This window comes from Mustela erminea, chromosome 1, assembly GCF_009829155.1.
Source record: "Mustela erminea isolate mMusErm1 chromosome 1, mMusErm1.Pri, whole genome shotgun sequence".
Lineage (NCBI taxonomy): Eukaryota > Metazoa > Chordata > Mammalia > Carnivora > Mustelidae > Mustela > Mustela erminea.
This window is the reverse complement of record NC_045614.1, coordinates 127216428-127240646: the sequence shown is the minus strand read 5'-3', so window position 1 is coordinate 127240646 and position 24219 is coordinate 127216428. Positions and strand designations below refer to the sequence as shown.

General features: G+C 38.5%; 1 protein-coding gene across 11 annotated transcripts in view; it reads right to left on the bottom strand.

The window, feature by feature from the left end:
• MECOM (MDS1 and EVI1 complex locus) overlaps positions 1 to 24219 on the bottom strand; it is a 543708-nt gene that overhangs the window by 198294 nt on the left and 321195 nt on the right. Inside the window, exon 1 of one of the 11 annotated variants that reach the window (XM_032359927.1) lies at positions 21002 to 22932. The exons of the other annotated variants lie outside the window; for them this stretch is intronic. Coding sequence (XP_032215818.1) covers positions 21002 to 21067 — 66 coding nt within the window. The 5' untranslated portion in view covers positions 21068 to 22932. Of the gene's footprint in view, positions 1 to 21001; positions 22933 to 24219 lie in introns of those variants that run through there. 11 annotated transcript variants of the gene reach the window in all.

Sequence of the window (24219 nt, the reverse complement as noted above, 5' to 3'; positions counted from 1 at the left end):
CTTTTTGTGTTCACTCTCTACTTTTCCACTAAAAAACTCCAGGAGGACATGGAGTTTATCTAAACCCCAGAGCACAGCATGGAACAGGCGAGGTACTCAGTTTGTATTTGTCGAATCAATGAATCCACACTCTTGGCCCCAGGTAACAGGTGAGAGTCACTGAAGTAGGCCTATGGCACGCCTCAGGTGGAGTCCTCAGCCCTTCATTTCCTACCATTTTACTCAGTTACTGAACTTTCTTTCTTCCCAACCACAGACAATTATGTCTCCTAAAAATTCATTACTGAATCTGGCCATACATGCAGATGGTCCCTGACTTACAATGGTTCAACCTACCATTTTTAGACTTTACAGTGGTGCAAAAGCAATACATATCCAGTAGAAACCACACTTCCAGTTTTGAATTTTGATCTTTTCCCCAGCTAGCATCATGTGGTACAACACTCTCCTGTGATTCTGGTGGTGGCAGCAAGTCACAGCTCCCAATCAACCATGGGAGAAGGAGGATAAATAACCAAAACACTTACAACCAAAGATAGGCAAAGACAGAAAAAAACATTGCTTGTAATTAAGGTATTGATTAGGTGGAAGGGAGCTGTTGTGAGGTCACTGAAAAGCAAAAACATTAGTCACCACCTGGCCTGAGAGGGGCGGTAGCAATAGCCTTGAGGAGACTAAGCACATGGAGTGGGTAAGCAGACAGGTATATAGCTGTTCTGCAGTTGTCTTCTCTAGTCACCTGGGACAGAAAGCACTAGAAAAACAGAAAGAAAACAAGCCAGAGCTTGATAGTCTGGGGCTCCAGCACCAGCTGGACAATGAAGAATCTTAAAATCTGTAGAAGTTCAGCCAATCATTGACTCGCAGGAGAATCACATCCTCTTGCCCCACTCCTTCTTCCAGAAGTTCTTGTATGTTCTAACTTGGCCCAAATAGAGCTTGAGCTGTTTGGACAGGGCTCTCAGCAGTCTGGGCTTACATTTTTACTCAAGCCCATTCCTGTTCCTCTCACCACACCATCTTGGGTCCTGACTGACAAACATCCTCTTTCCTTTCCACCTGGCTCTGGAAAGGGCTTTATCAGTTTCTCCTTCCAGCTCTAGGAGGTGATCATTTTAGTAGCTTAGTTAATTTTGTTAATTTTTAAAAATGTTTCGTATCTCAATCCCAGATAAAATCTGTGTATTATAATTGAGATTGGTAATTTTCCAACTGTGTTCCTATGATTCCTCAGAGAACGTCAGAGAAAAGATGGGCCCAGATACCTGGTTTCAAAATTCCTATCTCATTTTTACTGTAGTAAATTAGCAGATTTTTACCTATTTTATATATTGGGCTTCTAAGTAAGCTACTGTTTAAAGAAATAATTTTAATATTTTTATCTAAAAGGGTTAAAAAAAAAAAACAACTTTTATATCACAACCACACATGACTCAAAAGATTTGCCACCACCTGGTGGCAGCATACCCAAATTTCAAATATCTACATTTTTAACAGAAGGATTACATTGAATCTGCTATCCTGAAATTATAGACGTATCAGAAATGTCTCGGAGGATTAAATGTAATTATAAAAAAATGCATTAAAAATACATTGTCACTTTCAAAATGCAATGTGATAGCATTTGAAAACCAAGGTTCCATAAAATAATTACTTTGTTGTATGGATCTCATACTATTTATAGAAAATATTTTTATTATTTAAAATCTTAAAACCAACATTGCAGTAAAGCAAAAATAAACAAGCAGAATTCTCTGTTTTGCTGTATGAACATCAGTATTATTTACCTTCAAAGACATAAAGAAAGAGTTTTATTTCTTTTTCTCAGAGTCACTATGAATACTCATTTCCTGAGACATTCTCTGTGCCACTCTCCACCTCCACCAAAACAAAACAAAAGCAAAAACATCTCACATAGACCTTTATAAATGACTGCACAAAGAGAATAGAAAACAAGTACAACACCAACCACAAACACATTCATGGAGGAGTGGAGGAAGAAAGTGAGATTTTTCCTTTTCGGGCCTTTCAGCTTTCACGTAAAAGTAATACATTAGTTTTGTCCTCTCCAGCCACGCTAACCTTGCTGTGGCCTGATTCGACAATACTCTGTTCATGTAAAATGCCCTTAGCACTCAGGAATAGGTTTCCAGTAAGTGAAACACCTGGACAATAAAGGGGAAAATGAAACCCTAGCCCTGCCGTTCTCAGCTGCTTCTCTGTCCAGACCCACATCACCCTCCTCTCCAGCGCTTTGTGCCCCCGTGCCCCTCTTCTCTTGCTAAATGACCTGAAAGTCATTGTCCCCTTGTGCACAGTGATGGTCTTAGATGACATTGGCAGACAGGACATGAAAGAATCAACAGGACTGGTTGGGGGTGTCTTGTAACACTCCTAGATCTCTGGAGAACAGAGATAGTGGGAGTGGGAGTAGGAGTGAACATGCCAAAGAATATTTTTGGTAGCAGACTAGAGGACACAGAAGGAACTTTCACTTCTCAGGTCCCTCAACAGTTGCAGTAAACTAGCTCCTTAAGAAGCCACAGTTACTTTGTATCAGACATGGATTTGTCAGCAAGATGGCAGCCATACAAGTTTTTTGGAGACCATCAGTGGGAACATGACATTCTGAGCAAACAGCAATTAGCTGAACTGGCAGAGTTTGCAACTGAAATCCATGATAGTTTCCTTTAAAATTCCTTCTACATTGTTTACCAGCTTTTCCTACAGTCAGTTTCAAGGAGCAAAAAGGACTTGATTCACAAACAATTAATGAAATAAGAATCATAAAAGAGTGAGGAAAAGCAACTAACAAGAATCCACTGAGCACTTTTGAAACTTAAGGGTGTTTTCCTGACATGAACATGAGAACTCACCTATATAGTACTTCTCATATTTACAATACACGGAGCAAAAGTGATTTTAATCATTTAGAGTATGTGTCACCATTAATTCTTTCAGCATGCTAAGAGCATGTCATAGCAAATATCAGACAGTTTAGGGATCTAAACTATTGCTTAAAACAAAACTCATTAATGACCACCCATTGGCAATTATTGGATGTTACACTGTCATTGTCATTGGCATTCCCTCTTGGGGATTTGTGTTGCGGCATCATCTGTACAAAACTAAACACTCCCAGCTATGCTTTCTCGACAATCTGGAGCAAAATTTCAATTTTCTTTAGTTACACACTTACAGTGTATATGCACAAAACCAGTTGCGTAACATTTCGTCTGTTTACCTAACATCTTCAGAAATAGAAAGTTTCAACAAAGATTTCAAACAAACCCAAAACGCTCAAGTATTTTCAGAGTTGCCAAGTGAGAAAACAAGTACACTAGTTAAGGCTATTGAGTCTTCCTCCTTCGAATATTATATAACAGGCTTCATTATGACTTTCTGCCTTTGCTCCTGGGCCATTACTGCCTATCTGGAGATCACTTTTGATATTCCTAAGGTAAAGGAACACCAAACCAAACCTGTAGTCATTTATCTGACAAAAGACCTTGTGTTTTTCTTATTCTATCAATCATTAAACTAAGTAATGTCTTTTTATGTTATTGCTTTGACATTCATTAACACTCACGCCAGAGGAAATCTTTGCAATTAAAAATCCTATTGACCATCTAAAGTTCTTTTGCCTTAGTTTGTAACAACCGATTTTTTTTTTTTTTTTAATGGTAGAATAGCACTAAGATGGGTTGGGAACCAAGCCTGCTGTTCAACTTGAGGTGTCTCTTTCATCACTCAAATGCTGTTGATACTCACACTTTAAAAAAGAAAGAAAGAAAGAAAGAAAGAAAGAAAGAAAGAGAGAGAGAGAGAGAGAGAGAGAGAGAGAAAGAAAGAAAGAAAGAAAGAAAGAAAGAAAGAAAGAAAGAAAGAAAGAAAGAAAGAAAGAAATCCGCTTTTGACATCTCAGTATTAACTTCTACGGCAGGTCTGACTGACTTGGTTAGGAGGAAAGAATGCCTCAGAAAAATAAAGTCAGATAGCAACTTGGCTGCTGTGTTGTCACAGGGATTCTTCCTCATAACCAACACACAAATCCTGAAGAGCGTTTCAGTTTAAAATGTGAAAAACTTACTATCATCTCAAATGCTTGAAGTAAATTTTTCCAAAAGTTCTTTATGATTTGAAACTACCAGGAGAAGCAGAGTAAGATGAATGTCTAATATGACAAAGTGAAAACTTTGAATATTATAAGGTTAACACATTCACTTCTAAACCACTCCTTTTGTGGGAACATCACCCATAAAAACTGATTATACATCATCTACAGCCATATTATCACCCAGCATGGAGAGAGATAAAACTGAACAAATACTTTTCTTTTTTAGTATTGAGCAATTTAGAGGGTAGGAGAAGAACCAGTTTCCTGCTTGGAAAAATGTGTGTTATAAAAAACGTCTTTTATTTAAGGAGTGGACTAATGTCATTGTATCTGTATTTATATGCCACCACTGTACAAAAAGTACAATGGGATGGAAGAAGATAGCAAAGTACTTCCTAAATATATATCATTTTAAAATGTTACCGATACGAAAATCAATATAAAATGTTCCTCTCATTATGTCTCACTGTATCTTTCTAGCATTCGATTTAATTATGATAGTGTTTAACTAAAATCAAAGACTGAATTTGGCCCAAGGATACTATGATGATTTAAAGATTTTTTTTAAATTTAAAGATATTTAGTACAGAATATTTCACATAGATTCCATCTCTATTCTAAGAATCATATTCAGTCAAAAGTCAAAACAAGAAGACTTGGGGCATGAGATTGTCTGAATTTATTCATTCGACCAACACTCAGTGAAGATACCACCTGAGAGACATCACAGCCCTGCTGAGAAGGAAACCCTACACTTCCCCATACACACAGGGAAGTGATTTTACCTGCAGGATAAGCAAATCCACGGTTTCAGGAAGTGAACTAGAATGAGCTTTCAATGTCCTTCGGGCCCTGCCTGGGCATTGTTCATTTTCAGTAAATGAAAGCAATATGAGCTTTGCAAAGGGATTTTAAACTATTATGGGGGAACCTTCGAAATGAATCCAAATGCCACCATAGATGTTAAGATTCCAGGAACTACTCATCTCCTGGAGATCTTAAATCTGAAGTCGGTGCGGGATTCATGAATATTTAAGAAGCAAACACTCAAAAACAGTTGAAGGGGATCGCTGTTAGGTTTTTGTTTTTGTTTTGTTTTGTTTTGTTTTAAATAAACAGATCTGTTTTAAGACTCCTAGTGCTCTGTAAGAAATCGCTTCCGAGACACCTTCCACCTATAACCATTACTCAAGGATTGGGACCCAAGAAACCACGCTTGGGAGGGCTGTTTATTGCAGACAACTGGGTAATGGTTCAGAAAGCAGCTCTCCCAGGGTGCAGACAGACTATAAACCTGCACCCAAACTGAGTCAAAGAGGTGGGGCCGCGGCTCCCCACCCAGCACACACCCACACTGGTGCTTCTCCTGAGTTCTCTCCCCACCCAGGCTGTGGTTGCTTTCCCTTCCTCACCTGATTCAACCTGGACTGAAATGTTCTTGAGATAAAATTAAGTGAAGAACTAGGTGTGGAGTATAAGATTAGGTCTCTGGGATTTGGGTTATGTGACCAGGATGCCATTTACTGGCTGCATGACCTTAGGCAAATCATTTAAGGTCTCTGGAGGTAAAGTTCACTCCGGGTCAGCCCAGAGCCCATCTCAAAGTCCTCAAGAGCCAGGAATCTCATCCACAGAAGCTATTCTGCGCAGAACTTGCTGAACGAACATCCCCATTTCAAACAGACCAGCATACTGCTGGGGCCACTAGGGGAGTGCTGACTCCCATATTTTCATTCAAATTGTGGATTCATAAGCATAGTGACATATTCTTTTGTATTTTGAGTACTGATGCCAATGTATTTGGTTCCCAACTCTCTGACCACCCCCAAAGTCATATGGAAAAAAAAAACAACAATAACAACAACAAAAAATCTCACATGATTTTTCCTTAAATATGGGCTAAAGAAAGCTGTCATATGAAAATGGATGTGTATTTCAAATGTCACAAAACTGTTGATCTTGAGTCCTTCCACATCATTTTGCCTTCCCTTCCACTCCCCCACATACCCAATAGAGCTCTGAGTCCCTTAAAGAAGACTTGCAAAGGTTAAGAGATCCATCGTCTGGGCTTTGCTTAAGATGAATGCACTCTGACAATGACTTTCAACATTTTCACGGAGTGCTGCAAATTCAAGTCTCCATAAAATCATTATCTCTTGACCCTCAGCCTATTGCCATGAAGTCATAACCTTTGTTCAAGAGAAGTCGAGTCCACTGTTCTAACTACAGATTTGACTGTCGATAAAGAAAATACAAACCACTAAACATTGAGCTTCTGTTCTCATAGAGAGAAATGATTATCATCCGTATCAGATAATCAAACTTGGCATGCCAAGTTAGAAGAAGCCTTAGAATCTTAGAATGAGGAACTCTGAGATGAGACCCTCTCTCATAAGCCACTCAAATAAAAAGATTACTTATAAGACAAATGGACTTGCAGCATCTGTTTAAATACCCACAGTTATGCCATCTTCTGACTTTTTAAGCTAGACCAGTTCTTAATCTGTTCAACGCTCCCTTAAAATTTTAGATTTCACAGTCTTAATTAAATATATACCTACTTGTGCAATAATAATTATATCTACACATGCTATTATATGACAACCTTTTAAATATCTGAAGCTAGTATTTATGTTCTAGGCCTTCATTTCTTCAAATATCCCTAGGTTCTTCAACTCATTGACAAGACCCTCTCACTTTTTGCTATCTTTCTGTCCTTTCCTTGGAAGCACTCCAATCCACGAATACGTCTCTTAAAATAGTACCAAAGTGAGGACAATAACCTAAACAGGCTCTAACCAGAGGAGAGTACAACAGAGCTAACCATTACCCCCATTAAATCAGGTCACTCTACTTCTATACTGGAGCCTGGGGTTCTATTAGCTTTTATAGCCACTCCAACACCTTGTTGGGTTATATTATGATTTGACAAAGCCTCGCTCAATAAGTAGCCCCAAACTAGGACATGAATTTTTTCTTGGGTTTTTTGTGCTGTCACTAGTTAATGAATTAACCTGAAGCAATCTTTCTTAACTCCATTTCTTGAACTGTGCTGTGGGTTCAATATTGAAACTTTGACCACGGCTCTTGTGTAATATGCTGCCATGTCGGTTAATGTGGAATTAATTAAACATCAGTATGATTCTGCTAGATAATAACACTTCTCATCATTCTACACAGTGTTGTGATTATTCTCTGAAACTGAAACAGCTGCCCAAGGTGAGTGTCCGACTAGATTACTTCCAACCTGAACAGAATTTTTGCCTCCAATCAAAACATTTCCCTCTCTCTCTTGAAGTTGACAAAGTGATTACAGGAGTACAGAGTTCTGAATAGAAGAAAAATGTATGATTCGTATCACATGAAGCAAGATGCCACCCAATCCACCCTAGGGAAAGCTGGGAGAAAATATGTCTTTTATTTTTTCTATCATAATACAGAAAATAAGCACTAGCAGTGTTGATAGCCTATGGCTTTTCACTTAGAATCAACAATAGTGGCACGTCCTATGATTTTACTTTTTCAGCACCATCCCCAAACAAAGCAATGAAATGTAAGATGATGTGAATGAGACCCTGAAACTTAAGGAGGCAGAATAATGGCTTGCAGGTGTGAACATTATTCATATTTTAAACAAAATTAAATTCTTCCCCATTACTCTAGGAAAGCCAATATAATATAATCATCAAGAGGTAAGATGCCTCTAATATTTAAAAGATACGCTAATTTCGATGACAGTTTTCACTCATGTTAATCAAATAGTCTGTGTACAGAATTTATATTGTTAAGACTAAGACCACAGTGAAAGTTACAAGCTAATCCTTCATTTTTAGCCTAACTATTCTGTGAAATTTGTAAAGCCTAAACCCAGGATCCTTTTATGTCACTTTCCTTCAAGTATAAATCATGGGATGGGAGCAACACAAAGGAGAGAGGGCTTAGAATCAGTATCAGTGCAGCCTGTTTAAATAGCCAATGTTTAGAAGAAGGTGGTTATTCTAGAAGATGGAAGACAAGGGTTTTTTAGTGGATACAGGGCTTTCTAGATGTCAGGCATGCCTATGAACTGTTCCCTCTCAGATGTGGAATATGGAGGGAGTCATACTACTTTGCCTTTTTAAACATGATCAGGGCTGGGCATGTACCAGACACACCAGTAATACCTGTTGGACCTGAACATGTAGAACCTACATCTGTGACTTCAAGGCAGGTAAGAGAAAAAGGGAGAAAGAAATCCATGCACCAAGCCCTATTCAAAATGTGGCATGAGTTAGATAACAGAGGAGAAATTAGTAAAGTCCCCATGCTGCCCACTACTGCTCAAGGTCAAACCGTAGGTCCCAAGAACTCCTGGTGGCCACTCCTACTGCTGGAAAATGAAGATGTTTGTCTCACATGCCCTATCCTGTTTGCCAGAACTCTTTCTTTTGGCATTTTTGTTAAACCGAAGGAAGAAGAAATCTGGCAGATTCAGGTAGTTAGCATGTTACGGGTACTTGGTAATTATTTATAAAGAAATATTTTGAAAAATGGAAAGCTGTAAAAGAATATGAAATTTTAAAATGTATGTAGAAACAATCGGGATTCTTCTGACCTGGCCCCAAAGCCTTTATTTATTTATTTATTTATTTATTTATTTATTTATTTATTAGGCAGAACCAGAACCTGAACATAATGAAAGGGGCGCTTTCAGATTATTTTCATATCTTCAATATTTCTTACTTGAAGAAAAGTGGCACAAATTCAAATACTCTTACATATCTTCTACCTTTTTAAGAATATGCTCACCTAAAGAGGTACTTGAAAAACAATACTATTTGACTAATTTGTGTCACCAATCAGCTTGATAAACACCTTGCTCTGATGAGGATAAGGACTGTGGGGAGGAAAAGGTTTAACAGAAAGCTGAATCCAATGCATGTGTAACAGGAGACTTCTAAGTATTGGTAAGGGAGATCTGTGGATTTCCAGTCAAAAGATGGGGGTGGGGGCTATTTTCCATTTCCTCAACAAGTTCCAAGTCAATAATCTATAGTGTCATCAAAAGTCTAGCTGTGCCCTCTGCTCACATTCCACAGACAAGAAGGTACCTTGCCATTCCTTCCTCTTCATATGAGGACACACATTGATCGTGTCTTCAGAAGATTGCACTCATGGAACATGTGGTTAAACTGACTAAATCTTTTTTCCTGCTACTGTTCATTCATTTGTTCAACATACATTTATGCATGCTCTGTGCCTGGCCCAGAGAACCCTGAACCACTAGAGGTGGAAGACACATTACCGGTCATTCATACCAGGTGGTGTCAACTCCAGGGCCTCAGCGTCAGGGCAGGGAGCGTCACAGTGGCAAGAGTCTGATGTAAGGTAACAGAGAGTGGTGAGGTCTGGGTGAAACTGAAAACACAGGGCCCTCTTAAGAGATCCAAACCCAATTTCTTTTTTCCTCTTCTGAACACCTGCCAAAACCAGCCCACAAGCTGTGAGTATACCATCTTGATTTCATCTAACCTCTTTGTTTCCCCCCTTTTTTTTCCCAAGTAATCAGAGAGTCATCTACTGTTTCCATTATCACCAACCCAGAGAATTGGAAGCTTTATGTTCCTCAGTCTCCTCCATTTTACTTCACTGTCCCAGTCCATTAAATGGGGTTGTTTATTGGTTTAATTTGTTTTCTGGTTCTGCTTCTCTCTCCTATTTGCTATATCAACTGCATGTCAAATGAACAGTTTCTTCTTCCAAAGAAAGGGATGAGTTTCTCAACAATGAGCTCCTACACTGCCAGCTATCTAGAGAGAGACATCAGAGCTCTGGGGAATAGCTACATGAAAAGTAGATGTTTTAAAAAATATATATATGAATATTAAGCCCAAGGGACTAGAAAGCAAAGTAACCACAGGTTACTTTCATGTTTGCTCAATGGAAGCAATTTCATCACCTTTCATACATGAGAGATCAGTTTTGGAGAAATTTTCCAGTCCTCCTACCCCCCAGTGAATCAATAGAATCAAATAAACAGCATAATATTTGGCTCAGCAAATATTTGTCGTGGTCAATCCAGTTGTGTATTTAGTGACAGCCTTGATGTTTTAAAAGAATTTTCTATGTAACACTATTTCCACACATCTCCATACATCACCTGTTCAGTTGGGGTTTTAATATAAAAAAAATAATTTTAGTGTTGACTTACTTTGTCTTTTGTTCCCAAAAGAACAAGACAGCCAATCAACACATTTTAAAAAATTATGTGGGACGCCTGGGTGGCTCAGTTGGTTAAGCAGCTGCCTTCGGCTCAGGTCATGATCCCAGGGTCCTGGGATCGAGTCCCATATCAGGCTCCTTGCTCGGCAGGGAGCCTGCTTCTCCCTCTGCCTCTGTCTGCCTCTCTGTCTGCCTGTGCTCGCTCGCTCTCTCTCCCTCTGTCTCTCACAAATAAATAAATAAAATCTTTAAAAAAAAAAATTATGTATCCTCAGCTTCTGTTTTCCAACCATATTCCTCTGCATAGAGCCAATAGACAAGTAATGAAATACATGAAATGTAAATTGAATATAAATGATCTAATGTGAATTAATGGTGATGAAAACTGCCAGGCTACTCTGAAGTCAAAGTACTTTCCTTAAACTTTAAATATAAGCATTACTGGGCTACACAGAGAACAAAGAGCAGGACACCTGAAGCAACAACTGTATAGAATACTCCACATTACTCTATTCAGTCCCCTCAAAATTCAGGTAACCCCCAAAACATTTTCTTACCACAATATAAAATATAAGATAAATAAGAAAGCCCTTAGTTATTTGGCTGATTACTAACAAAACTTTTGTGTCTTTTTTTTTTTTTTTTTTTTTTTTTTTTGCCCCTATGTCTTTGTACTTTCTTCTATCTTGGCTCTTAAAATGTTCTCTGAGTTTTTGTTAACTGGAGCTCTCTCTCTCCTCCCAGCTGAATTCTCTCCTGAAGCTGTACCTCCTCCTTCCTATATGCCAGGCACTATGCTAGGGTTCCTGGTACACAGTTGGTGCTCAAGAAGCACTGATTACGGGAAGATCCTAAGACAGGGTGAGGAGGGTGGGGAGGGTTGTTAAGATTTCTTTATTCTGTCACTGGTAAATTTGCATTACAGTGAAAGGAAAGACATTTCTAATCAGAATGAATGAGCTTAGATACAAAGGTACCTATAGGACTCAATAAATATTAATAGAATTAGTAAAGGCTCTTTTGAAAATTAAACCCTCCGAAAACCGCACTTTATACGTTTATTTATTGTGGTAGTTACAGTGTGCTCTAAGAAGGAGCTACTTAATTCATAATATAATCATCTTCAGTGCCGTTAATTAATTCCGGATTTTATTACATTACTTGAGCTCACTTAATGCTTTAATCTCGTGATATAAGGAGGTGTTAAAGGTAGGCGCAAAAAGTCATCTCAAAGCCAAGGGGAATTATGACTTGCATCTCAATTACAAGGCAAGGACTAATAAATGATTATCTAATTGTGGGGGTTGGAAAAACAAATCACAATACAAGAAAACTCAAAGCACTTCAAAACAAGGAGTCTAAGACCAGATATCTGAGTTCCACAGTGAAGGAGAGCAGGGGAGGAAAAAGAAAGAAACGAAGCATGGAGGACAGCCGGCAGAGGGTGTCTGCCAGTAACCGGGGCTTCCAGGATAATGGTAAACTTATGCAAGAAATAAACCCGTCTTACAATGGACACAGTGACTGTCAGCGCCAAGGCCCGGCCCACTGGAAATCAGAGTTGCTGAAATATATGATTAGTGTTCTGTTCCATGCTCACTTTCATGCCACACCTTTCAGTGGAGGTCATCTTTTGAGTCATTAAATAATCTTAGAGTGATATGTACACAGAAGAGTTTGTTCCTTATCTTTTCCATGTCACACCTGGTGCTTTCCATGGGCTCTTTGTTCTTGTTTTAACAAAGTGTGTAAAGGTTGTGGTTTTTTTTTTTTTCCCTTCCCAATGTCTGACTTTAAACTCAGCATTTTAACCCTGTAACAGCCACAATTATTGGGGATGAATCTCTACCTAGACATATTAGTTGTTAACAAAGATAATGTAGAAAATATATTTTGGTTTCAAACAATATACTCCAGTTCAGTTCAGAAAAAGATTTTTCTTTGCAAATTTATCTAGTTAATTTGCTAACCCTGACTCCTTCCAAGCAACTCTATTGATTCAATATTACTTGGTACCCTAATTCTGATTTAAACTTTTTATGCCACTAATGTACAAGTGTTTCAAGTGAAACATTATCAAGATAAAGACATTCGTGTTCTCATTTACCTTCATGTAATTACATAGAATATGATACAATAAGCACAATAGATTTTTATATCTTAATATGTACTTTAGATATAGATTAATAAAATATTTTCATTCAGTCAATCTCATCAACAATGAACATCTCAAGCCTCTGGGACAGACAAGACAAATTTCACAGATGAAAAATGAAATATCCCAAGAAATTAGATGACTTATCCAAAACAAAAATAAAAAGTAGCAGAATGCAGACGAGATCTATTGTCTTCTGGATTCTCACCCTTCTTCAAATACTTCAGAGACACTTCACTGTCCTGATTTCCCTCCTCTTGTTTTATCTGTACCTGTCCATCTTCCTTAAGTATTTCTCCTACTTTTCCAGCCCCCAAAATGGGCAAGACCCAGGGCTCAGTCCTTTGCCCTCTTCTCCTCCTCTGGAGCATCCCATGTACTATGGAAGCTTTAAATAGCATGTGTACATTGATGACTCCCAAACCCAAATCTCCAACCCAGACCTTTCCCTTCAGTGCAGACTTACATATCCAACTGCCCGCTTGACAACACCTCTTTACGGCTTCACTGCCACACCTGGCTTACCAAGTAGAAAACAAAATTTCTGATTTACCCTCCCCAAACTGGTTTCTCTCCCAATATTCTATTTCATGGGACATGGCTCCTTTGGACAAATAATACTTTAGTTTCCCTCCCCGCTTCCTTTACCCTTAATATCTTACCCATAATTCTTAGCTTTTCTTTCTCCCTCACAAATAAATCCTACATCCCTCTACTCTCCAATCCTCTCTCTAGTCTCAGCCTGATCATCACTTCCCTAGAACATGCTACAGTGTTTCACGCCTAATCCTGTCACATCCAATCTATTCTCCACATAGATATTAAATTAATTTTTTAAAGTCAGAATTATGTTGATACATCCCTACTTAAGACTGTATGTCATCCCATTAGAATGTTTTAAATGCTAAACAATAGGTACCACATTCAAATATTTCTAAATAAATAAAGAGCATAAAAAAATAAACAATGTAAAGCCACTCTGCCTTGTCTCCCACCTACCTTGTCCCCTCCCACGCCCATAGATAACCAAAGTTCAAGGTTCTTAAGCCCCACTGCAATTTTAATAAGATGAAATCATGTTGCTCTGGCTACGTATAGAGCCGGAGGGGACTCTGCTACTTCTCCATTCTCACACCATGCTCCTCCTCCCTTACTGTGTTCTACTCTCTGAACTTCTTTGGCTTCATGAGTTAACTAAATTCTTTAGTATTTGCCCAAACTTTTTCCTTAGCTAGACCACTCTTCCCCTTTCTTCTCTACTCGCCAGGTCTCTCCTTAAATGTGATTTCTTGGTGAGTTAGATTCTCCTCCTCCCTTGCTTATTTAGCAAACCGATCACAAGTTCTAAATATATGTCAATGTATTTGCTCATTCCCTGACTCTCTCTTTTCACTAGCTGATCAGCTGCAGCGGAGCAAGCACTGGGTCTATGTATTTTAGCTTTCTGCAACTGGGACACCTAGTCACTTAGAAGAGGGAGCTCCATCTTAGAGACTCAATGAATATTAAGTGAAGTGAATTAATTAATCCTTTCTATCTGTGTCAACACTAGGACCTGAATTAGACACTTCCTGAATATTTGCATTCATAGAGGCTGTGAAACACCTTACGCAAATTCAGATATAAAAGGAATTCTTCGCTCCTCCAAAAAAGTGAAGAGGTAGAATTTTTTTTAAAAATTCTACATGTTGGAGAATGTCATGATTTTGTACACAAAGGCTCCTCCAACCACAACAAATACTATATCTACTCTTCAAAACTAAAGGGCACATAAGATTACATATTTTCACATGACATCTTACAACAATCTATTTATAAATCTAAGGCTACCACATATAATTTTATGCATTGTAACTGAAGGTCTTCGTCATTTGTTGCTTAAGAATCTGCTTTTACTTATATTCTTGCACAAGCAATTACTTTTTTAATCTAAATAAAGACATCAAATCAATAAAAATTTTAGGAAAAAACAGTTTTAAGTGTAAGTGAAGTGTTTATTTCTTCTTTCCTTTTAAAAAAGGGAGGTGCCTAATGCATTGTCCTGAATGGGCTTGTTATGACCAACTTTGTGAATTCTCTCCCCCTAAAAGACACGTCTTCCTTCTCATCCTGAGTGTGGCTGTACATCGAAGGACACTCCAGACATTTCCCTTTCAGATCTCAAAAGGAAGTATTAATCAAACAAAAGATGGGAAATTATGGCATTTAGCTACTAAGGTTTAACTCAAGTGGCCAAGTTTTAGTTGATCACAGGGTACAGGTGACTATCCATCAAACAACCCATCATAACACACATTAAAATGTCTGGGTTAATCAGGACAGAAGCCAAGAATAATATTTTTTGCTGACACTCAACGAAGACTACCAAAGGAATTCCCCTAAAACTGTACTCTACAAACATTCAAGACCTAAAAAAAAAATAATAATAATAATATAAAAGGAATTCTTCCTAATTGTATCTTAAGCAAGGCAGCAGCACATTCTTTTGATAAAATACTAAATGGCCTGGATGACATATATAAGTCTAAATTATAAAATGTTAAAGCAATCAGGAAATTCAATATAAAAATATGCATGCAGGTATATTTTTAACTCTCTCAAAAATATCAGGAAATCTGATAAATCACTCAAAATATATTAAATAATATTCACAATGAGGCATAATCTATTGATATAATCATACTCTCATTTCTTTTCCAGCTTTATCTTTCGAGAACTAACTTCATCTGGAAATCAATGACAGTTACATATATAAAAGAACAGAAAGCTGTAAAATACAGAGTGAAAAAAGAAATGTAAGCCTTATTATTTCTTAGGGCTTTTCATTAAAATGCTAGATTTGATCCCATTTGGATACCTGCCTCACATCTTGTCCTAGACACAAATAACCACTGATACTGCAATTTGGGAGTTGTTTCCTTGAACTTCTGTTGGACCATCATGAGGCAAAGAATGAAGCACCAACCTGAGAGTCTATAACTTGAGTCTTTGTTCCTATGCTCCTTGCACATGACTTGTATTAGGACCAAGTCATTTAGTTGCCGTGAGCCTCAGTTTCCTCACCCACAAAGTGAGGACATGAACTTGAGGATCTCTATAGCTCTGTCATACTATGTGAAGCTATGAAGAGCCACAGAAGCAGCCATTATGATCACCATAAGGCAAAACCAAACACTCCACAACACTGTGCATCAGGGGCAAGAGAAGAGGCCTTTCCAAACAAGGAAAGCTTCAGAGCCTCAGAGCCCTTTCTCTTTTTACATTCCTTAAAAAACTAACAATACCTCTAGTACTCTATAACTTCTATAACTATTAAAAATAACCAAACCACTCCCAAAATTCGCTTGAGCAATTCTGCAATTAATTTCTCAGCAACATAGATATTTATGAGATTAAGGCAGTATTAGAAAATAATCCATGTATTAGAAAAATAATCCATGTTTTTTGGCACATGTCACATATTAACGCACATTCAACATACAATCCATAAACACTGGATGTACACCTGCTATGTGCTAAGTCATGTGTTAGGCACCGTCTATACAAAGGAAAAGTACTCAGTTCCTACCCTCAAGTCACTTTTACTGAGTTAATCATAGGAAATTGCTGACACTCAACACTTTATGACTCGCAAAATGGGAATTGCATGTATCTCAACCTAATAGTTTTATAGCAAATTGTGTCTTCAAACAGACTGAACTTAAAATTATCATTGGCATCTAGGAAAGTTCCATTAATTCTGGAAAATTTTATGATGTCATTCAGTGATGTCCTAGAGAATTTCTTAATGAGGATTTTCATTGTTTATTTTGCTTTGGAGGGAGTTTGTCTGTTGTTGTCATTGTTTGGAAACATGCATTCTAATTACTCAATTCTTAGGTGTTTGCTTCAATGCCTTTTCCATAACCAGTTAATAACTGACTGATCTACAATCTCCCCAGCGTTAGTTATTCATGAGATACACGCAAGCATGTGCGTGGTGTGCGCATACTCACAAGAAATGACTGGTTCTCTTTTCTAATCACAAGATACTCTCTCTTTTCTTCACACACATAGTCATATGCTTTTTCTCAAAGCTTGTGTTCCTAAAAGGATTTCAGACTTCTTGAGAGTTGCATCCAAGCCTATGCTTCTTTGTATGGCCCACAGATTCTATCTCAGAGTGTTCTATGCAGTAGACACAACAAAATTACCAAGTGAATGACAGGGACCACTGGGTGGCTCAGTTGGTTAAGCGACAGCTTCCGGCTCAGGTCATGATCCTGGAGTCCCAGAACAGTGTCCTGCATCAGGCTCCCAGCTCAGCAGGGAGTCTGTTTCTCTCTCTGACTCTTCCCCGCTCATGCTCTCTCATTCTCTCTCTCTCAAATAAATAAGTAAATTAAATCTTTAAAAAATTACCAAGTGAATGATAAATTAAATTATAAGGGGAGACATCTGATTAAAAAGATGTAGTAATATCTAAACACGAAAGCCATGTAAAAACAGATACTAACTTTCTCACCAACCATGCCACTACTTGTCACATGCCCACAGCAGTGGCAGTCATATCATGTTCTAAAGTTAGTCTTCACAATGACTCTGAAAAAAGAAATCACAGCATCACACGCCTAGCACATTAGGGAGCTGTGGGCACCGGACAGTCAGTACCTCTAGTTATGCCACTTAGTAAAAGTGAATTTCCAGCTTTGCTTTGGGAAAGAAAAAATATTTGTCAGGAAAATGAATAATAAGGTTTATATTATGACACAAAAAGGGAAAGTTTGGTAAGTTAATACAAAGACCATGGACAGTTCAAAATATCCAAACACTATTACACTTTCTTTAAATGGAGCTTTCTCTCAAAATAAACAAATAGCTGAAAATATCCCAATTTTGAATAACTGTCTTAAAATTTGAATACGATACCTATCTAAGTAAAATCAAAAACACTTCCCCAAATGATTACTGTGGGTACACATATCAATTGCTTCATAGTGCAAGAAATGTCAAATGGCACTAGAGACAATGCCATGCTTTCCTGTACAGTGCAAACATATTTCTTCTTGAGACACAGTTTACATAATACAGGAAATGGCTTCATCTGGTTCCTGGTCTTTTTGATCAAGTCAAAAGCCTTAAAGGAAAAAGTGTTTCTTTTACATTTTACTTTTTTTTCTTGTACTTTTGTTTTTCACAAATTATATTTCCCTAAATTGAAAATGGGAACTGGATATGGAGAGCCACGTCCTCTAAGAAATTCTTTATCAAAAGTCAGACTTATGACCTTTTCCTTGAGTTCTACAGGTGGCTCCCAAAAAAGGGGGGGAAAGAATTTGTGATTCAAGAAAATTTGACTTCACAGCTCAAGATGAAATTTTCACTTAAAAAATAATGAATAAACTCAAAAGCTTAAAGGTAAAAACTCTATGGAGTGTTTGAGAAGGAAGATTCCCACCATGACTGATTAGAGGCTACTAGAGGAGTGGGTGAAAGAAGTGAGGTCAAAGGGGAGCTGGGCCACACCATGTGGGGCCTCCAGGGCCTTGTGAGTGTGGTAGCAACTCTGCATTTTACTCCAAGTGGAACTGAGAAGCCAAAGGAGAGTTCTGAGCAGGGGAGTGAACTGACTTAGGTTCTTAATCAGTCAGCTTGGCTGCAATATGGAAAACAGATTATAGTACAACAAAGGTGGAAGCAAGGAGACCGGTTAGGTGTATATTACCTTTATCAGGCCAGAAATGGTGGAACTCAGCCCAGGGTGGTAGAGGAGGCAAGAAGCAAATGGCTTCTAGATGTATTTTGAGTAAGTGAACTGATGTGTTATAAAGGTTAATTAGATACAGGTGTAAGAGACTAAAAAGAAGCAAGGATGATTTCAAATTTTTTGACTGGAGCACCTGACAGAATGGAGAAGAGTGTAGAAGGAGCAAATTTGGGGAGGGAGGAAAAAACCCAAGAGTTCAGTCTTTGAACTACCTGAACATAGTGAGATGTCTATCAGACATCCACATGGAGATGTCATTTGGAAGTTGGGTCTCAGTGGAGTTAAAGGAAGATCTAGGACAGACATATACATTTTGGAGTCATCAGTGAAGGGCTACTGTTTGAAGCTATGACAGTGGAAGACACCACTGAGAAGAGCTCCAGGTACTGAGCCTCTCAGTACTTGAGTACTTAAAGGGTAAAAAGAGGAGAAGGGACCAGCAAAAGAGCGTTAGGGTTTTACGGTCAACCAGTACAGTAAGAAAAGAAGCAGGACTGAATGGTTTGTAGGAATTCAAGTGACTAAAGTTTTTGTTTGTTTGTTTGTTTTTTGGTTTTTGGTTTTTAAGAGGAAATGATTACTGGAGTCAAATTCTAAAAGTAAATCGAATGAAATAAGGCCTGGGAACTGACCACTGGATTTGGCAACATGGAGGTCTCTGATGGCCTTACAAAGAGAATCTCTTTAGTGACATGAGGTAAGAATGAGAGAGAAAAGGAAACTAGAGGTTATAGCATTTTGCTCTAAGGAGAAACAGAAATAATGCAATAACTGGAGCAGTAAGCAGAGTCAAGAGAAGTCTGTTCCTGAAGATGGAAGATGTACAGTTTGTTTCTACATTGATAGAATGATCAAGCTGGAAAGAAAATCTGGTGATGCTGCTGAGAGAGGGGGAGAGTAGCCCGAGTGTGTCTGTAGGTCTGTGAGAGAGGATGGACTCCAGTGCACAAGGGAAATAGCTCACCGTGGACTGGAGCAAGGACATCAGGAGCAGAGTGACAGAGATGAAGGCAGAATGAAAGACGACAGATACAGAAGGCTTCCTCACTTTAGTGATGTGGCATGGGGCATTCTTACCCTAGTCTGATTTCTCAGTGAAATAATTAATATGGTTACTGGCTAATGGTGAAAAAAAGAGGACGTATGGAAGTTGAGGGGAATAGAAAAAGATATAAAACAGTTGCTGTGGACTGAATGTGTTCCTCCCAAATTCATATGTTGAAACCTAATCTCCAAAATGATGGTATTAGGAAGTGTGGTCTTTGGAAGGTGATTAGGTCATAAGGATAGAGCCCTCCAAGAACAGATTTAATGCTATTAGAAAAGGGCCCAGAGAACTTCCTTGACCCTCCCCCCAGGTGAGGACAAGGAGAAAAGGTGACTATCTACCCACCAGGAAACAGACCTCCACCAGACACCGTAACTGCCAGTGCATTGATCTTTAACTTCCAGCCTCCAGAATGATGAGAAATAAATTTCTGTTGTTTAAAAGCAACACAGTTGGTGGTATTTCATTACAGCAACCCAGACGGATTACACAGTAGTTCTTCAGGACTGATGTAGAGTAGGTAGAGAACTGGGTTTAACCAAGTTTGGGACTAGCCAGCTGAGAAGTTGGGGAGTTGCTAGGAAGTGTTTATAAATGGTGGGCCAGACCAGTTTAGACCGCTGAGGTGGAAAAACCAACCAGGACAGTCACTGATCAAGAAATAAGCTTCCATCTTATCAAGTTACAGACTTTGGATCTATCTACTACTGCCTCCCCACTTAACATAAAATTCAAATATAAGGTTCTCTATGCCTCAGTCCCAGCTTATTTCTGACTTTTTATTCCTTGTGATATACCATATACAATTAGCTACAGTTTTCTAGAATATCCTTCCTCCCTGTCTTCTTCACCAGGTCAGCCCCACTGGGTCACTTCTCTACTCTGGCCATTCATTCCACAAAATTTACTGATCACCTCCTAAAGCAGGCCAAGCGTGCACTGACCACTTTGCACAGTAAATATCCTCTCCACAAACTGGTACGTGGTGACTGGCACCTACTTAGCACTTGTTTATAGAGTGAATAAATGAACTCTCAATCATGAGTTCATCCATAACCATTTATCTCTAGAGGTGGAATGTGCTAAGGGAATATTATATAGCGTACATAGTTCATAGGTTATGCCTCCGTTCTTGCTCTTAATATAACACTATCAATGTAATCAGTTAATTAAAATTACTATTTAATAACTTAAATTTACTGCTTTCCAATTTCTTTTTACATTCATTTCTCATTCTCTTAGTAATTCTCAGAACTGCCTTTGGATAGGAACATGTGAGAAGAAATGAGAAGGGAATGGAGAAAGAACCGAAAAGACACCAAAGAGGGAAATGTAGGATGGGAGGGAGAAAAGAAAAGGGGAAGGAAAAGGAGAGAATGAGACAGAAGCAAAAAGAGAAAGTAGGATAAAGGAAAAAAGCATTAACAGCTGACAGACAGGAACAGGCAAAGTGAAGGTTACAAGGGGGGGATATTAAAGAAATTGCTTACAAAGTACTTAGAGAAGCCCAGAAATTCTAGGAAGAAGCTGGAGAATTCTTGAATATTTATAGTAAACCTTTATCCCTCTAAATATTGACATATATTTATTAATAGTAACAACAAGGTTCTATTTATTGAGTACTTACCACGTGAACACTGTGCAGAGCATTTTACAGTCACCTGGCCAATAATTCCTCACAACTACTATTACCCTCGTTTTACAAAAGGGAAACTGAAGCCCTAAGAAACTTACCAAAACATGCGGTGAGTGGGACTGCGGGGCCTCAGATTCAGACCCATCCATGCTCCTACCGACCATGGCTCATCTCCTCTCTGCCCATGCTGCTTTTGCAATCAGGATATGCAGAACAGGGTAGATCTAGAGCCAGCTGAAAAGGCTTTGTCACATTCCCCATCCTTCCCAAGCCAAGGCCAGGGGAAAACTGAAAGGGGAGACATGAGGAGCCGCCAGAATCAGCCCTGTGCTCCCTGACCCCAAGGACCTGAATGTGAAGCAGATGGGACCCAGACACTCATCCAAGACTCATGCTGTCCTGTTCTGCCGTTTTGACACTTCATTTTGGACGTATCTGTTTATTCTTTTCAAAACACAGTTGTGCTCACGAGTTGGGAACCAAAGTACACAGACAAAAACCCTTTCTGGAGATGTTCTGTCTCCTTCTGAGGGAGGATGAAAATGAAATCAGCCATCTTACTAATGGCGAGGAAAAAAGTTATCAAAAAGCTAAGATTCTGGTATGTCTTTGTATGTTACATCTTTGGACAAAATTTTCAGGCTGTGTACATAACGGGACTAACAAACTCGTGGCCATATACTACCATGTATCTCTTCAGCATCAATAGTAACCATTATTATCTGATTTCTATACACTCTCAATGAATCAGAATAGATCTTCAGAATCCTTCATAACATAGTGCTCCTGAAAGCCATTAGCAATAGCTGATAAAGAGCACAAGGTGAAAAGAAATCTGTAATTTCTGGTATAGATGTATGCCATCACTAGTCATAGCCCCATAACATCATAAATTGCCTTAATATGGGTATGCCTTACTATGGTTAAACAAGAACCCAAATGCTTAAGACTAAAGTCGTTTGTCTCTTGGTCAATAATTATTTTCCCAGCATGCTCAATAAGTTCTTTCATAATTAGAGTTTCAGAAACTAATTAAGAAACAATATGTTTAAATTGAGAAATGCTAATGCTTCTGTAATGCATAGCAATTTTTAAGGCCTGACCAGGAAATAGAAAATGATTTGACAGGGTCTGGGCTAAAAGCCATGGATGGCATCCACTGTTTAGTGTTGTATAATTTACAAACTTCTGTTCTTTCAACAACTACTCAGAGAATGAAGTTGCTAAGTAAATATACAGCTCAAAAACATCACAGCAGAGCTAACCCACTGCTCACATCTTGCAAAAAGGTGGTGGCCCAACACAGGGAAACAATACACACAAACTACCTGCCAAAAACACAGACTATAATTTTTTTTTTAAGTTTCTTAAGGATGCCTCAACAAGATAAAAATATTTTTCAGCCATCAGTGAAATGCATCTGTGGCTGACCCAGTCACATCAACAAAATTTGGTAATTTTATTTTATGTCAATGGCTCTAGAAAATGAGGCATAGGGCACAAATGTCACACAGACAGAATTCATATGCTTTCAGATATGCCAGGCAGTTTCCACTTTGAAGAAATGTAACTCTAATTAAACACATTTCAGCAGTCAAAAAAATTAAAAAAAAAAACTCTGCCCATTGTTCCTCATTTACATCTATTTTAGAACACTCATGACATTGGCAGTTGTAATATTAAGTAAATTTAGACCTATAAGAGAATAATCCTAGAGCTACAGAAATGGAGTTAACTCTTTTCCAGTGTCAGGACCTTACAAAACATTTGTTTCTCTCCAGATCAAGAAAAAGGTGTGCTAGGGGTCAGAGGGTGGGGGTGGGAGGGGTTTGGTTTTGGTATTAAATAGTTCTCTTTACTTAACTATGGTCCTGAGAGCAGTAAGGCCCAGGGATGAGGGCATGTGTAATATTAACAACATTATTGACTTAAGCTATTAGAAAAGTTTTATTTATTTGATAGAAACACCCTGCCAACTCTTGCAATAAAGAAGTCAGTGGAGGAACGCCTGGGTGTCTCAGGCAGTTGAGCGTCTGCCTTTGGCTCAGGTCATGATCCCAAGGTCCTGGGATCAAGTTCCGCATCAGGCCCACTGCTCTGCAGGGAGCCTGCTTCTCCCTCTCCCTCTGCCTGCTGCTGCCTGCTTGGTCTCTCTCTGTCTCTCTGTCTCTCTGTCAAATAAATAAATAAATAAATAAAATCTTTAAGACCAAAAAAGTCAGTGGAATGATTATACTCAGAAGACAGTACCTATTAAAAAAAAGGATGATACTAAAAAAATTTCAAAACTCAAAAGTTTTTAGAAAGGTTAAACAGCATTAGAAAATGTGGCTGGAGATTTTCTTTTTCTTGTTAATACAACTATCATTATACGGCACTCAAATTAAGGTTAATATCCTGGAAAAAGAATTCCCTTTGTTAACTGGTGGTCTGTGGCTTGAGACTTCACTGAAAGGTTTCACTTGAAAGGCTATGAAAACATCAGCCACTGATCCAGAAGTTCTCAACGGCTCAGAGATGCAAGGTCATTCATAATTGTCTCCATCTTTCTTTCCTCTCTCCAGAGTATAATTACTTCAAGAAACAAAATCCTGGTTTATTTTACTGAAATCCAGAAACTCACCGCTTGTATAGCAACAGCCACTTCCCTTATCCCTGGCTTAAATATCCGTAACTGTCAGCACTCCCAGGTATATTCCACAGGACAATACCTAATCCTTAGTGGTTCTAATTCTCAGAATCTGCTTTTAAAATATATATATATATATCAGCTCACCAGTCTTTGGTACCTGCAGTGTGGGTCACGATGTACACAGATATTAACATTTGGTTGAGAGGAAGAGAGGTACAATAGCATAGTGGGAAAATAACAGTATCCGTTTTGGAAATTAGAAACTCGGCTCCATCATTTACTAGCTATGAGAAAGTAGGAAAGTGATTCAATCTCCCACTTGCCCTGTGTGTAAAGTGGAAAAATGATACTTACCTCAGAGAGTTTCATGTGGATTAAGAGAGATAGCAATGTTTTACATGATGGTGGGCATGTGGATGATAAACCTCAACAAATTACCTTGGTTAAAAAATGAGAATGAGGAAATCATTCAAAAGTATAGCATCTGGGGCGCCTGGGTGGCTCAGTGGGTTAAGCAGCTGCCTTCGGCTCAGGTCATGAACTCAGGGTGCTGGGATCAAGTCCCGCATCAGGCTCTGCTCAGCAGGGAGCCTGCTTCCTCCTCTCTCTCTCTGCCTGCCTCTCTGCCTACTTGTGATCTCTCTCTGTCAAATAAATAAATAAAATCTTAAAAAAAAAAAGTAT